This window comes from Pseudoliparis swirei, unplaced genomic scaffold (genome assembly GCF_029220125.1).
Source record: "Pseudoliparis swirei isolate HS2019 ecotype Mariana Trench unplaced genomic scaffold, NWPU_hadal_v1 hadal_33, whole genome shotgun sequence".
Taxonomy (NCBI): domain Eukaryota; kingdom Metazoa; phylum Chordata; class Actinopteri; order Perciformes; family Liparidae; genus Pseudoliparis; species Pseudoliparis swirei.
Genome location: NW_026613269.1, coordinates 117636 through 134703, shown reverse-complemented (window position 1 = coordinate 134703; position 17068 = coordinate 117636). Strand labels below are relative to the sequence as shown.

At 45.4% G+C, this 17068-nt stretch overlaps 2 protein-coding genes across 3 annotated transcripts in view; both read left to right on the top strand.

The window, feature by feature from the left end:
- Positions 1 to 4807, top strand: part of LOC130191300 (ras-related GTP-binding protein D-like) — a 33394-nt gene extending 28587 nt beyond the window's left edge. The window contains exon 3 of the mRNA XM_056410997.1: positions 4747 to 4807. Coding sequence (XP_056266972.1) covers positions 4747 to 4761 — 15 coding nt within the window. The 3' untranslated portion in view covers positions 4762 to 4807. The remainder of the gene's footprint in view (positions 1 to 4746) is intronic.
- Positions 4808 to 4834: 27 nt separating this feature from the next.
- LOC130191302 (putative protein FAM47C) lies at positions 4835 to 16017 on the top strand. Of its 2 annotated transcripts, XM_056410998.1 has the most exons (3): positions 4835 to 5452; positions 11053 to 11691; positions 15519 to 16017. In XM_056410998.1, the coding sequence occupies exons 1-3, from the start codon at positions 5260 to 5262 to the stop codon at positions 15662 to 15664; spliced, it is 978 nt and encodes a 325-aa protein (XP_056266973.1). In that variant the 5' UTR covers positions 4835 to 5259; the 3' UTR covers positions 15665 to 16017. The 2 variants fall into 2 exon arrangements, 1 of the variants encoding a protein (XP_056266973.1); XR_008831159.1 differs by lacking the exons at positions 4835 to 5452; positions 11053 to 11691 and adding an exon at positions 11699 to 15227.
- The last annotated feature ends 1051 nt before the right edge of the window (positions 16018 to 17068 follow it).

Below are 17068 nucleotides of genomic sequence, written 5' to 3'. Positions count from 1 at the left end.
GGACATCCTTAACACATCTGCATCAGTCATTGCCTGGGACTCTGAGGAAAAACATATCGCGAATGTCTCAAACAATAAAGAAATGACAGATTTCTTTAATCATTTAGGACTTCTACTTTGAAAAATGTCCTAATTGATACATTAAAATTGTTTGATTGCCAGGCTAGGGGAATTCAGATATGTCTTGAACACATCTGCATCAGTCATTTCCTGGAACTCTTGGGGAAATATATTTACAGGACTTCAAATAATCAGAAATGTGCTTTTTTAAGATACAAGTCTGACTTTTATTTTTATAAACTCTACCTTGCTCCAGTCAAAATGTTTTAATTTGAGTGTAATCTAAGCTAAATCTTAGAAACAATCTATAAAGATACACAATCAATTCATTGTTTACGTTTATATGCTCGTGTATGATTTGTCGACATCTTATTTTGAAAAACGGATGTTTCACGTGGTTCTTTCCGCTAACTTTATCAAAACCCTCGCGCGCTCCTGATCGATGCGTTTACCGTGAACATCAGTCTATAAGGGGCTCAGAAATGTAAGTGCCGGCTGAGTTGACCGCAGTCTCCACGTGCAGACCCCGTACCACGCGGCCTGGAGACCCGGAACAACGAAGAAGAAGCACCCACCTGATGCGTGTCGCTCGTGTTGTCTGAGCTGAGACACGGGCTGTGTCTACTACCGCACACTTTACGAAGTACACTACAATTCAGTGCACTGTATTGCAGTGCACTGCGTCGCTGATGAAGTGCTGTCTCAAATGGAACACTTACGTTAACCACTTGGCGGAAGTGACGGACGCAAATCTGTTCACGGCACCCGCGAAATTAAGCCGGGAGTGACATATGCAAATCTGCTTGCGATACCCTAACCCTTAAACTGACCAAATGAATGCACTTCTTGCCCTCTTTTTGTCCCTTGTTTACCCTTTTCCACCCCATGTGGAAACTGCTATACCTCCACAATCGCGGCAGGACCCTCCGCCTTCTGGCTGAAGTCGAGATGGTATATGTAAATTTAATTGCGTGATTTTGCCTTACCTTCACAGCATAGCTTCATGTAGTAGTTGCAATTAAATTCTCCTCGCTAGGTATGCTAAATTCTCAATTATCTTTGTCCGAAGTAGCCTTCTTCTTTGCAATCCACATACACACCATATGGAAATAAAACATGACAAATCTGTACATGTTTGTCCCTAGATTCCAATTAGTTTTAAGAATTATCCACTGAAATGATAGGCATCATCTGCTTGAATTCACACAGTAATAGGCCTACTTTGACTGACTACTTTTATACACATCTCTGTTGTAGTTAAGTTTACCCTGATACAGGAATCAATTAGCAATTGAACACACAGGCATATTAATTATTGTTACAAACATGCATCAATTCTAATATAAATCAGAAAACGCAATAAAAGACTACAAAACCTCAATGACAACATTTTATTGATAAAATGACTTGCATATTAATATAATCTTCCCTTCCCCTGCCCGCTCAAGGCCGTCTAGCTGGGTCGGCAGCCTTCAGCAGAGTGGTGGGGGCTATTGATGGCTGCCACGTCAGAGTGAAGCCCCCAGCGGAGGATGCTGCCTGCTATTTTAACAGGAAGCTTTTTCATTCCATCCAGCTGCAGGCCATCTGTGATGATAAGTGAAAATTCATAGATGTGTGTGTGGGCTACCCAGGCTCAGTGCATGATGCCAGGGTCCTGAATAACAGCCCCATCTTCTATGAGCAGTCATACCCTCCACCAGGATACTGTATCCTTGGGGATGGTGGCTATCCCTGCCTGTCCCAACCCATCTGCCTCATGACCCCCTTCAGGCAGCCTGTCCACAACCACCTCCAAGCTACAACTGCTGCCTGTCAAAGGTGTATTGTGGAGAGGTCCTTCGGGATACTGAAGACGCGATGGCGGTCCATCTTCTTAAAGGCCCTGGAGGTGGATGTGAGGTTTGTGTCAGAGGTCATTGGAGCCAGATGCAGATGTCGGGAGGGCAGCAGAGGACCAGCCAGCACCAGCACCTCCAGGAAACGTCTCTGGGGCAGGAAACAGAATTAGGATAGCCATTCAGTGCAATGTCCCAGACCACGATTACATTTAAATTAATACATACACAACATTAAAAAAACAACACACAACGATGATTGAAAGCTACAATTATTTCTAGAAGGACAAGCTTAGATAGCTATCGTAACGGTATTAATTATCGGGCGGCGTGTGGGCAAACGTTCGCGGTGTCATGTTAACCCGTTATTAAACTGAGTATATCCATTGTTAATCCATTATTAAAATTGCTATTTCGATTGGTTAACGTTGTTTAACACTGTGCGATGACTGACAGCCATCTGTCGTCGGACTTGCCGCTGGAGAAAGCGCCTGGAGCCCGCCACCTGCCCCCACTCGTCAAACGAAAAGTGTCCGATAAAAGTGTACCTTCGTCGTACTGGCAAGAGGACCGGGTGGTGGATTACCCAGCTAGCTTATCATAACTGCCATGCAGATCCAATGGCATCTAATGCTACCTAGGTATGCTAACTGTCGGTATATATCATATACATCGTTAACGCCACCAAATACTCATGTCTTTAATACCAGTACAATGTGTAATTACCGCTGATACTTACATTTACGGTCTGTAGCTTCGTGGTCTACCGCTTGTGCTGTCCGCCATTGTTTTTGAAATAAAATGAAAAGCTGGCGAAAGGGCTCCTCCTCTTCCGCTACGTAGCCAAGATGGCGGCCGTTTAGGGCGAGTAGTGTCCATCGTTTTACACTACATTTTTTGCCCGTTTGCAGTGCACCATCCGGGTTCTTTCAGTGCACTGAATTCTGCTGGTTTTTTCAGTGGCGCACTTCGAACACTGAAAGTCAGTGCTCGAAGTGCTCAAGTGCGCGGTAGTAGACACAGCCACGGTGTCCTCATAAGCTGCTGTCAATGTGTCCAACAGCCCAGAAGACTCTTCAACGGCCGCGTGGACTCGCTGCTTCACCAACAGCCTCATCTTTTCTCCCGGAGACACGGAGACCGACACCGGAGGCTCCTCGGACTCCATTTTTGAACGACGCATGCGCAGTTGGCTGTAGTGCATGATGGGAAACGCCTCGCTGTCATCACGGAGAGCTGATTGGCTCTTAGATTTGACCACAAACGCCACGATATGCTGTCATGTTGTCATGGTAACGGGATGTATTCAAGCCCTAAAGTCTCCCACACTCAAGCTCTTAATAATAATAATAATAAGAATGCATTTCATTTTTATCGCACTCTTCCTTCAAAGAATCTCAGAGTGCCACACATATAGTAAAAACAAATAAAACCGATTAAAACATAGTTAAAGCAACCCATAAAAATAAAAAATAAGAATGTAATAGCTGACAATAAATTAACTCAAGGTAAAAAATGCCTTCCTGAATAAAAAGGTTTTTAGGCCAGTCTTAAAAGAGTTCAGTGTCTGAGTTGCCCTCAGGTGGTCAGGGAGACCGTTCCACAAGCGTGGCGCTGCCGAGCAAAAGGCCCGGTCGCCCATGGTTAACAGGTGACGTCAGTGAGCCTTTGAGGGTTCAGGGTTTATTATATATTACAATATTATTGTATTGGGTCATCCAACAACAACAGAACACACCAGCCTCGACCTTTAGTCTGACTATTCAACATGTCAACGTCAAACAGAAGGAAAGTCCATCACCAGGTGGCGCTAATATATATATATATATATATATATATATATATATATATATATATGTACATATATATACAAATAATATATACATATATATCTGTATATTATGTATATATACATAATATACATATATATTATATATATATATATATATTGATGAAGCCTCCTGAAGCTTTCCATCCAGTTGGTTTGCTCATGGGCCGAAGCTTCATGGCGCTTCATCTGCTCTACTGCGCCATCAAGTGGACAATAAATGTAAAACAGGTAGAGGGATTACAACGACACCGTGACTTTGTGAAGCTTTGAATTGAAAAAAATTCATGAACGATGTTTGTGATGCCAATACATGAATTATTAACTTATTAATATGGTGTCTGTCTTCATGATGCAATGACGGGGTCAAAAGAAAAAGTGGGAACACATTCGGGACACTGTGCTTATGTTATGGACAACAATTTATAAATTTTTATTGAAAAAATATCAACATACCCACAGTGCCTATGAAATAACCTTTCACAGGGCACATATGAAGCTGGATGGATGTAATATTGTCCATAGTTATTAATACTATGTGCATCACTTATGATGAGAGATCAGCTCAAAATGCTCCAGACAGAGGAACTCTCGTCTTTCTTGCTGCTTCCATCGTAAAAAAAAGAAGTTTGAATACTTTGCAAACAAATGCGCAATAAAGTCCAGAGTCCACAGAATGTGATTCGGAATCCGTTGCGCTTTAATGACACTTTTATTTCTAATCGAGCACCAAATACGAACCATTTTCTGAATCAGTCACGTGGTACAGCCGGCTCAGTGTTGCCAGGTCCGCGGTTTTCCCGTTGGTTCGGGTAGACCTATTTTGCATGCAAATTACATGAATATCTTTAAATATAAATCCTTTCCTATCTCAGGGGGGCATCATGAAGGAGTTATGGAGTTATGCTCAGGGCACCAACATGGTTAGCAGCGGTACTGGACATGGACTTTAAAAGCAGTGTATATGGTTTGGCAGGGGCATATTTTGAGTTCTGATATTGGGCTGGTTTTGTCACACAGACCTGGCAACCCTGAGCCGGCTCGTCATCACATACGTCATCAACAGGCGCCTCGACACCCGCGTCACGAAACATCTTCCTGCGCCATGACACACGCGTGGAAGCCTCGAGACAAAGGACACGTCGCTGGCCACCAGAGCCCGGATGTGCGGACACACGTGTTGAAGTGGACTTTGTAGAAAGTGTAACCTCAGACTCACGAAGCTCGCGTCGCGTGGCAACAGGAAGGAGACGGAACTCGGCCACACGGTGCGAGTCGCAGGGACTCTCTGGAGACTAAACGGCGCGTCTCATCGCCCACGATGCCCACGTGACCCTGTGCGAGCGACTCTGTGTTGTTCTGCTTCAGTGGAAACGTCTGGATTGTCTCCTCGTGTCCTGCGGAGCTCATGACGTCATCGTGCCAGCAGGAGATACACGGACCCGAGCGGAGCCGAGCGACACCGAGCGGAGCCGAGTGAGCGGAGCGTTTTTAACGGAGCTGTCTGGAGGAAACGTTTCTGAGCTCGTGAAAATGTCTAAAGCCCAAATGCTGAGAGGTTTAGTCGACCAGCGACTCATTGCGGCTGCGCAGGAGATCTGCGGGCTGTTTGAAGGAACGATCGCAGAGTACGAGGAGGAACTGTGTAGTTTAAAAGAGGAGAACGAGCGGCACCGGAAGCTGCTGCACGTCGTGTTCAACCCGGAAGTCCGGTTGCAACGAGCAGGTGGGTTCTCTTTGTTTATCACTTTCACCTGATAGAGGGGCAGAGAGTAGAATAATTGTGTAATTTATGATGACAGCACGACATTGTATGGCAGGGCCGGAGTGGGGCCACTTTTCAGCCCGGGAATTTCAGGCTCAAGACCAGCCCACTTTTTTCATGGTAGTGGAAATTGGATAAATGAAGCAACAGTTCAGCTCTTACTATCCTGTAGTTCTTTTATTAATACCATGGTCCAACAAATAATGTAAAGGTTAAATACAACAATAATAATCCACTTAAGATGAGAAGTTAACAAAAAATATGCATAACATTAAAAAAGGCAGAAGGGCATAGCAGGTGTCAGACTCAGATGAGGCAGTAGGCCAGATTTGTTGGAGTGAGACCTCATGGGGGCCGTCATGGTCATTGTCATGGTCATTATCATTTTTCTGCATGAGTATTATATAGTGGTGATTTACTCCTTTACTACACCCACTTCTGAGCAAACAATGCATATTGGTTCATCAAGTACTATCATATACTGCTCTTTCTAAGAAAATATAACTTTAAATCATATAGTTTCCTCTGTTATCCTCTACCTGTCCCTGTATGGCTTCCTCATTGCAAATGTCGGGCTCATCATTTTCAGCAGGACTCTTATCTGCTGCGCCGAAGCTACAAAGAAAAATGAAGTCATATTACTGCATACTTCAATATCAATAGTATATATCAATATTTGCATAATATTTGCAGTCTATGGATCACCATATTTTAGGTGATATAAAAAGGCTAATATTTTAATTCAATTTAATATTTTGCTTTGGAATAGGTTGACAACGCTGCAATTATATTAATCAAGGCTACAACGTTAGCCGAATAGTTATGTTGCTAATCATTAGGCCTTTGTCTCTCTTTACCAGTTGCCACTTGTGTTTGTCCTCTTGTAAATAAATCTGTAAGCTTGGCACATTTGGCAGCATCCTCCTCCAATGCCTTTCTTTTTTTCAACCTGGCTTTTCCAGCCCCTCCTGCCCTCTTCCTCCCGTCCATCCTCCCTGACGCGTATCGTTGCGGTCGGCCGGCCCAGCTATCAGGAGCTGAGAGAACTTTTTGGAAAAGACAGCTAAGGACCGAACCAACTCTATTATTTGGGAGGGGTGAACTTCCTCGCATGGTACAACCCATGCAGAGGCTGCGGTGTCAGAATGCGGAACGTGTGTAGCCCACTTTAAGAGAAGATGGACTAACGTGACAAATGTCAACAAATAAAATTCTCGACCGGCCCAGAAGTGAAGCGGCCCACCGGGAACTCTCCCGATTCTCCCGATTACCCACCCTGGGCCTGTTGTATGGAGTTGTTCTCCAGAGGTCTTTGGTCAAATCTGCCCGATCGGCCATTCACAAATCCAAGATGGCGGCTATTTTTCAAGATGGCTGCTAATTGGGTCTCCAAAAATGAGTTTTCTTAATAAAACTGTTTGCGTTTGCCCGATTTGAATGATCTTGGTGTCTATTCTTATGTTTCTAAGTGCTCATTTTAAACATGCTAATTTATTAGACTTACTACGATACATCTCACAGGTACTGATTGTATTGTACTGCAACTAACGATTATTTTGATAATCGATTAATCGGATAAAAAAACAAAAAAACTTGAATTTTCAACCCTTTATTCAAAACAGGATTCGTACGGTCATGGAAAACCTGGAAAAGTCATGGAATTTTTAAATGGCTATTAGCAGGCCTAGAAAAGTAATTGAAAAAAATAAAATCCCCAAATATTTGGAAAAGTAATGCAAATTTGTTTTATTCAAATTTTAATTTACACGGTATATCTACGATATGCTTTGGAATTCTCATTGTTAGTTTAAATACTACATCTTCTCACTTTGTCACCTATAGACAGAGTTTTCACTCAATGTTTAATCATGCAAATTTGGTTTAAAGTCATGGAAAGGTCCTGGAGATCCACTGGTCAGCATGTGATGAACCCGTCACAAACAGACTGACAGCTTTACTCTCCTGAGCAGTGGTCCCCATGTGGCCCCGCCCCCTGAACAATATCAGAGACGCGTTCCGATTTTTTTTTTTTTTCACCTTGCCCGTTGCCATTGAGATTGCAGTGAGATGCGGAAAAAATGTGGAGTGGTGCTCCTCGCAATAAAACATCTTTGATGGGACGTGTCGCGTCTCGGCCAATCAGCGTTCAGATGTCGACAGTGTTTGGGAAGTTAGGTTAGCTTGAATGTTAGTCCGCTACATCTGCTGCTGTCACGCTGCACGGTGTAGCGATACTAACAAAGTACCCGTACGTTAAAAACTATGTGATTTAGCATATTTTTAGTTTCGATACTTCATTAAAAGAGCGATCAGAGCGCACACAATGCTCCGCTCCATTAAATGTTGTCTGCACGCGCAGCGATCACAGCGAGTGGTGCCGTGGCTTATCTCCGTTGCCTTTCTCCATGGAAACATATTTTCCACTATCCGCCACGGAATAAATAACCACGTTTTCTACGTTATACTCTTGTGGAAATGCCACACACGTCGTGACATGTAGCGCCCTGGTGTCTGGGTTCATAACGTCACCCGTAGGCGCACACAGCTCCGTGAATGTCTCCGACGACGTGAATGACTTCCGCATCCAGCGCCACGTGAGCAGCAGCAGCCAATAAGATTCATCAACAGAGGAGCAGCTCAGCGCTGATTAGCTCTCACAACGCAGCGTTCAGTCTCTCCTCTCCCTCTCGCTCCGCTCTTGTTTCTCCTGCGCCGCTCTGCGCTCAACTCAACTTTGTTTATACTCCGTGACTTATTGAGCGCCGTAATAATCGCGCGACACAACGAATCGATAATGAAATTCGTTGCCAACTATTTTAATAATCGATTTTATCGATTCGTTGTTGCAGCCCTAATTGTTACTGTACTACATCAGAGGTACATATTGTATTGTTACTGTACTACATCAGAGGTACATATCGTATTGTTACTGTACTACATCAGAGGTACATATTGTATTGTTACTGTACTACATCTCAGTACAATCACTCAACAAAAAGACTGTTTGTGGTTCTGGCTTCTCATTGGTGGAACGAGCTCCCCACTGACATCAGGACAGCAGAAAGTCTACAACTATAAACACATCTTTTCCGACTATACCTTGAATAAAAACAGATTAGCACTTCAGTGTCACTTGATTGGCACTTAGTTATGGTATTACTTGTATTATGTTACAACTCATGGAATTACTAATTGTATTACTTATAATACTGATGGTATTACTTGTAGTATTACTGATGGTATTACTTGTAGTATTACTTATAGTATTACTGATGGTCAACCCCTGCTTTCACCACTGTTCTTCTCTTTGCCTCCACTCTGGCCCAACACTGATGTGGAGCTGAGGTGTCAACCAGTGCATACAACCTGCAACTCTGGTGTCCTTCAACAGCCGCTGATACTCCTTGCTTCTCTGCATAGATCTCCCGAGCCTTCACAGTTGGGTTTCCACAAACCTCTCTTGTGTTCCAGGATCTCAGATCTTGTATCAGGGAGTCGTTAAAAGTACAATGTTGTTGGTCCCCCTGGTGGCGAGTACGGATGCAGGACTTTTAACCAATGTCTCCTTTGGTGGATGGTGTCATGCAGAGGTGTGATGTCATCATCATCTACCCTAGCTTCCTTTTCAGTGTCTCTTTATTCTCCAGTTGAAGCATTTGGTAACTAGTGGGTGTGGCACATTTCTGTTCGGTGGATACAGTTCGCTGTCAGCTGTTGGATCTGGGCACCCCTAATTTTGTGTCTCTGGTCCCGTGGATCACTATTGCCTTGTGGCTGAGTATTGGGTGCTTGTTATGGCGGGGATAGACATTAAGGGAGTACTGAAGCGGTCCTGACTGAGACTGCTAACCCTTTAGTAAAGTCTCCTCTTCCTCTCATTACTGGGGTCCCTCAAGGCTCCATCCTGGGTCCCCTCTTCCTCTCACTACTGGGGTCCCTCAAGGCTCCATCCTGGGTCCCCTCTTCCTCTCACTTCTGGGGTCCCTCGCGGCTCTGTCCTGGGTCCCCTCCTCTTAGATAGATAGATAGATAGATATATACTTTATTAATCCCCAAGGGGAAATTTGTCGTGACAGTAGCAGCAACACACAAGAGTAAAAACAAAACACAAATATAAGAAACAGGGATGAAAGATATAGAAGTATACAAGTAAAATAAAAGTAAAATACAAAACAAAATATATATGTAAATATACAACACACATGCATACACAACACACAACAACACTGACAAATCAAATACACAAAATATTAAATATAGACAGTGCAAAAAGCAAAGTGTTTGTATGAGTGCAGAGCAAATGAAATGAAATGTGTATGTGTGTAGTGCAAACAAATGAGATGTGTGAAGTGCAGATCAACATAGTGTAAGTATTCAGTTATTGCACTATGATCTGGCAAGAGGTGATCTGTTGTAGAGCCTCATAGCCGCCGGCAGGAATGTTCTCCTGTATCTGTCCTTGTGGCAGCGGAGCGTGAGGAGACGTCTGGAGAAAGTACTCCTCTGTCCCTGTAGGAGGTGGTGGAGAGGGTGGTCCGGGTTGTCCAATATGGACACAAGTTTCTTCAACGTCCTCCTCTCCACCACCTGTTCCAGGTGCTCCAGCTGGCAGCCGATGATGGAGCCAGCCTTCCTAACCAGTTTGTTGAGACGGCTGGTGTCACCGCTCGATGCTGCTCCCCAGCAGACAATGGCGAAGTGCAGCACACTGGCCACAACCGACTGGTAGAATAACTCCAGCATCTTGCTGCACACGTTGAAGGATCGAAGCTTTCTCAGGAAAAAGAGTCAACTCATCCCCTTCTTGTACACAGCGTTGATGTTGGCCTTCCAGTTCAGTCGGCTGTCGATGGAGACGCCCAGGTACTTGTACTCCTCCACCATGTCCACGTCCACTCCCAGGACACTCAGAGGTGGAGGAGCTGTCGCCTTCCTCCTGAAGTCCACCACCATCTCTCTGGTCTTGGCCACGTTCAGCCGCAGGTGGTTCTCATCGGCCCACTTTACAAAGTCACTCACCACTGCCCTGTACTCCTCCTCCCGTCCATCCCTAATACACCCGACCACTGCAGAGTCATCAGAGTACTTCTGCAGATGGCACTAATTCTCTCGGCTCTGTCATTTGCTCGCATGACATCAGGACAGCAAAGTCTCTACATCTTCTGCCGAAAATAAAAAAAACATCTTTTCCAACTACGTTGAATAAAAACAGATTAGCATTTCAGTGGCACTTGAATTGCACTATGGCTTATTACTTATATCATTACTTATGGAATTACTCATGGTATTACTTTTGGTATTTTTAGTGTTTGGCATTCTTGGAGAACTGTTACTTTCTTTATTGTTGTTCTGAGTTTGTACTGGTGGTCGAATTCACTTATTGTAAGTTCATTTGGATAAAAGTGTCTGCTACTTGATGTGTAATGTTCTTTTTATTTAGAGGTCATGCTTCTCTCATACATAACTAACTCTCAGAATATTCAGTGATAAACCTCTTAAACAATTAACAGTTTAATAAGAGATTCATAAGATGTATAAATGTATGTTACTATTCTCCACAGACGTCCAGCTGCTGTTGGTGGTTAAAGAAGAGGTTCCTTCTGAGCAGCAGGTCTGGAGCTTCAGTCTGGACCAGGTGCATCCAGAGTCCCTCCTAGTTAAAGAGGAACAGGAGGACCCAGAGCCCCCCCACATTAAAGAGGAACAGGTGGACCCAGAGCCCCCCCACATTAAAGAGGACCAGGAGGACCCAGAGCCCCCCCACATTAAAGAGGACCAGGACGACCCAGAGCCCCCCCACATTGAAGAGGAACAGGACGACCCAGAGCCCCCCCACATTAAAGAGGAACAGGAGGACCCAGAGCCCCCCCACATTAAAGAGGAACAGGAGGACCCAGAGCCCCCCCACATTAAAGAGGAACAGGAGGAACTCTGGACCAGTCAGGAGGGAGAGCAACTTCAAGGTCTGGAGGAGGCTGGTCTCAAGTTCTCATTCACTCCTGTGAAGAGTGAAGCTAAAGAGGAAGCCCAGTCCTCTCAGCTTCATCAAAGACAAACTGAACAGATGGACATAGAAGCTGATGGAGATGATTGTGGAGGACCAGAACCAGCCAGGAACCCAGATGCCGAGTATCCAGCCAGGAACCCAGATGCTGCCCTATGCGCAACGAGACCTGCACAGCTTGTTGTTTCTAATAATAGTCGGTTGGAGACTGTAGTGTGTGTGAATGAGGATCCTCAATCAGGCTTGATGAATGGTGTCAGTACCAGTAATTGGTGTGACATGGACTTTGAGATGTCTGTTGTGGATGACGGGGAGTCTGTGGTATGTGATGTTGATGTAGTGCTGGATAGCACCGAGGGTATGCAAGTGACTGTTGAGCCCCCAGTTGTTGCATCGACATCTAGAGTGTATCATGATGGGGCTATTCACCCCCAGGAGCCCCTGGGCTGTATACAAGTAGGTAGGGGAGGTGTTGGACAACCATCAGGTGTTGGACAACCATCAGAGGGAGGGCGTAGTAGGATATCAAGGGATATCCCCATATTTAATGCTTTTGAGCTACGACAGAGGGTTGATGTCCGGAACATCCAGTTAAATGACATCGAACGGGTCCCGGAGATGATTAGAGAATCCGTAGTGGGTGTAATCGAGCAAGCTGTAGACGGCGCCCCTCGCGGTAGCGTTTTGAACGTTGTGTTGCGTGGACCGTCGCTGGCCAGCGATGTGCAAACCATCTTAAATGCCAACGATTCATACAATGTGGACTTGTTTCTTGAGCAAGTAGCCCAAATGTTGCAGAGCAACGACGATTCCATAGCCGACGATGCGTTGGAGTTGGTTGTCACAGTTGCCCGAAACCAAAGTGGGGGTGTGGGGGGGCGGTTAAAACTAGGCGGTATATCTCGTGATGAGATCCTGTCAAAAAAGGGGCGCTTTCTCTTCCGTCCAGATAATCAGGGCAACAATCTGTGCTTTGCGCTCTGCCTGGCCCATTATATACAGCCACAGTCATCAGGGCCTGATAAACTGTCCCATGCCGTACGGTTTCAACAGGCCGCTGGTTTTGACATCACACACCCCGTCTCCCTCGCCGACATTGGCACCTTTGAAAGACTTTTCAGTCTAAAGATTATCGTATTTCAGAGCATCGGACCTAACCCACTAGTGTGTTTCCAGACCCATGACGCTCCTGATCCTCGCACAGTGTGGTTATATCTACACAATGATCATTATTACATGATCGAAAACAAGCGTGGGTTTTTCGGGGCAAAATTTGTGTGTAACTTTTGCTACCAGACATACACTGCGATACTGTGTCACGACTGCCCCCAGAGGTGCAGTGTGTGTTTCACCACAGAGTGTCGGGCCCACGCTGAAGCCACCCTGACCTGTGTGGACTGTAACCGCATCTGTAGATCACAATTCTGTTTTGAGCAACACAAAAAGCCTGAAGTAGTTCATAACCTCATACCTTGTAACGTAATGAAATGCTGTGGCGCTTGTAGTCTAACATACAAGGTTAACAAAAGAAAACACACCTGTGCCGCCCCCCGTTGTTCACGCTGCGGGGAGCCTCGGCCGGAAAGCGACGACGAGCATGCCTGCTTTATTCAACCAGTTGAGAAGAAACCGGCTCAGACCAAATATATCCTGTTTGATTTTGAGACACGGTTTCGCAACGGGAAGCATGAGGCCAACTTTGTGTGTGCCATGGATTTTGAGGGGCACAGGTTTTGTTTCACAACATTAAAATGTGTTGATGCCTTTGTAAGGCGGTACAGAATGCCCAAATACCAAGGCTACACCTTCATAGCCCACAATGCATCTGGTTTTGACAATTGCATCCTGTTGGAGTATTTTGTCAAACAGGGTATCACGCCCGGTGTGACCATGAGGGGGAGCCGTGTCGTCCTGATGTATGATCAGACATACCAGCAGCGGTGGATCGACTCATTCAGTTTTCTCCCCATGCGTCTGTCAAAAACACCCGAGGCCTTGGGCTTTGAGGATCTGACAAAAGGCTGTTTCCCACACCGGTTTAACACCCGAGAACATGAACACTATGTGGGTAATTACCCTGACCCCTCATACTATGGGTATGATGATATGATGGACAGTGACAAGGCCAAATTCATGAGTTGGTATGACACTATGCGTGAGGAGATATTTGATTTCCAGGTGGAGCTCGGGCGCTATTGTGTCAATGATGTTGAACTACTGCGGAGAGCGTGCACAACCTACCGTAGTAGCTTCATGCAGTGCACACAGCTAGATCCCTTCATGTACGACACGCTGGACGCTAGCTGCATGGCGGTGTTCAAAACCCTGTTCCTACCTCGCGACACAGTCGCTTTGACGTATGACGGAGCTTACACACCGGCTGAGCGGTCCGCCTCAACAGCCAAAAAACGGGAACAGTTAAACCCCAGAGAGGCGCTCTTTGGGGCACGTACCAGTGCGAGGAAGCTGTACCACGCCGTTGATGCTAGTGCTGGCGAGAAAATCAGGTACTACGACTTTACGAGTCTGTATCTCTCCGTCCAAAGCACCAAGCCGTACCCCGTTGGCCATCCACAGATTATCTTTGAGGACTTTGATTCCATCGATAATTACTTTGGCTTTGTAAAATGTGTGGTCCTCCCCCCAAAAGACTTGGTCCATCCTGTCCTCCCCCACAGATGTCACGGAAAACTCACGTTTCCCTTGTGTAGGACGTGTGCCGAGGCGTTGAACCAGTCTGCTGCTTGTGCACACGGTGACCTGGAGAGACAGCTGCCGGGGGTGTGGGTATCCATGGAGCTTCAGAAAGCCCTTGAAAAAGGGTATCTGATGGTGTCCATTGAAGAGGTGTGGCATTTCCCCAACAAGACGGACACATTGTTTAAGGGATATGTCAGCACCTTTCTCAAGGGTCAACAGGAGGCATCGGGGTACCCGGCTCATGTTAAAACGGAGGCTGAGAAGGCAAAATATGTGGCGGACTATTTTGAGAACGAGGGCATTCAGCTCGACCCCTCCAAAATCTGTGTCAATGAAGCCATGAGTAGCTGTAACAAGCTCCTGCTCAATTCCCTGTGGGGGAGTTTTAGTCATGGAAACGACGCGCCCTCCTGTGAACTGATCACGGATCCGTCCCGCTTCACACAGCTGATGTTCAGCGGTCATTTCGACGTGCGGCAGTTCTGTTTCATATCGGACGATGTGGCTCTGGTGCAGTGGCGACATGCAGGCGGCCGAGGCTCACCCACGAAAGATGTAAACGTCTTCATAGGGGCCATGACGACAGCCCATGCGAGACTGATGCTGTACGACGTGTTGGACACTCTGCAGGAGCGCGTCTTGTACTGTGACTCGGACAGCATCGTGTTCACCTCTGTGGCCGGAGACGTCGTCCCCCCTCTCGGCCCACGGCTCGGAGACCTGACGGACAAGCTCAACAATGGTGACTTGTGTGGCTCCCCTGAGGAGGACTACATCACAGAGTTTGTCTCTGGGGGTCCCAAGTGTCATGCATATACCACTATGCACGGCAAAACAACCGTCAAATGTAAAGGCGTCACCCTAAACGCTAGAAATGTGGCGCTTGTCACACCCTCGTCTCAGAAATGCTCTCAGCGTTTGTAGCCAATCGGAACACAACCGCGATTCTAAAGCCATGACCCCGAACACTTGAGGAATCTTGCTCTGTTGGAGTTGATGTGTAAATCTCCACCTACGGTGCGGAGTGTCATTGTGAGTAATGCTGTGCAATGAGATAAATTACTATAGCTGTGAGTACATGATTTGCTATAACTTCACACAAGTTATTAAAGAATATCTTCTATAGATTATTGTTTGTTGATTTACTATATTATCAAAGGATATCTCCGTGTAGATAGTTTGATAACATACTGTATTCTTAAAGAATGTCTTTGGATTGGGATATTTCAGAGGAAGCAAACTGTGAGGTTTGATTGTGTATTGGCCACAGACACACGCACACACACACACACACACATACACACACATGCTTGTGTCTCTCAGGAAGTTCACGCCTGGCTGGGAGAGACGGGGGCAGCAGACTGAGGCGTCCTGAAGGACCCCTGCGATGCCATTCAGATCAGGGGACAGAACGACGCAGAGGAAGATGGAGTGATGACATCATGTGGATATGCGAATCCACCGACTGACAGACGGCTCAGCCAGTGAGCGGATTAGGACCAATGTTTTACCTAGACAGGTTAACCAATGAGAAGTGAATATCTTCCCCTGGGGCCGGGACGCCCGGGAAAACAGATGTTGACCAGAGAGACGATGCTTTTTGACCTTTTGGATGCCGGCAGAGAAGCACTGCACGCAGGTCAGCTGCATGGAGGCCGAGATCCTTGAGAAGCCCTCAGCTGAGGATTAGAATTAGTGAGCGTGACTTACTGTTAGTCCAGAGTTCATGTTGAGAGACCTTCATTTATCAAGCTGTTTTCGGAATTTGTAATCTGAGAACAACATTAATGTTAACATGACTAAAAAACAAACATGAACAAAGTACTTTCTTCTTGTCTTATTTTCAAGGTTTCATATGAAGCTAATGCATAACATATTAAACTAATAAGAGAATAACTGAGTCAGTTGTCCTCCTGAAACACCACAAAGTCCAGAGTTCATGTTGAGACCAGAGAACACTTGTCAGTCCGTCTCTGTGCTTTAAACTTTCCTCTAAAACATGTTTGTCACAGAGAAATGAGAGAGTTTGATATCGCTTGTTGATTTTTACAACCACAATGTGTCTGTTGACAAAAGATTCATCACACACTTAAAAACCTTTAAAATAATAACATGTTTGGGTCTGTGGAGGATTTATTGAGTCCTGACACACATGAGACAACAGATACTGTAGAGTTGATTATTTACAAGTATTACTTTGTTCTTTCTTGATAATTAAAGAAGTCAGAGAAACTTTAACCCACAGCCTCAAACCTCACATTCCAGAAATACTATTTACAACCTGAGAGCTGATGAGAAAAGTGTTTGTAAAGTGGAAGCTCTTCTCTCCCACCTTCTCCATGTGCCCTGAATGCAGCATCCTTGTTCCCTCGAGCAGACTGACATTGTGTGAGTTTACATCACTTTAAATGTCTCTTATATAGTGTAAAGCTGCCAGAGGCTCAGTGAAGCGTGTCCACGTCTTCCTGTCGTGAACATCACGGCAGGTCAACAAGTGAAATGTGAAAGTGAAGCTCACCACCAGGGGGCGCCCTCCTCCTGATAACCAGGATGTAGTGGAGGTCCAAGCACCTCGACTCTCAGTCCACACAGTTTACACCCAACAGGTTTTTACTCATGAAAACGTGTCTGGTAAATTATTCTTGTGTCATAATGGTGAAAAGTGTCAAACTGATATTAATTCCTTAGTTATAATGAACTTTACTGTCACTGACTGAATGCACAACAATATCATAAAAGCATAAACACATGGACGGTATTATCTCCAACAGTCAGTGAAACTTGAATCCTTCTAAAGGTTTAACACGTTTGAGTGTGACGTCTGTTGATTAGTTGTGAAGAGATAAAAAGAGACTTTCATGTTAAATGAAGAT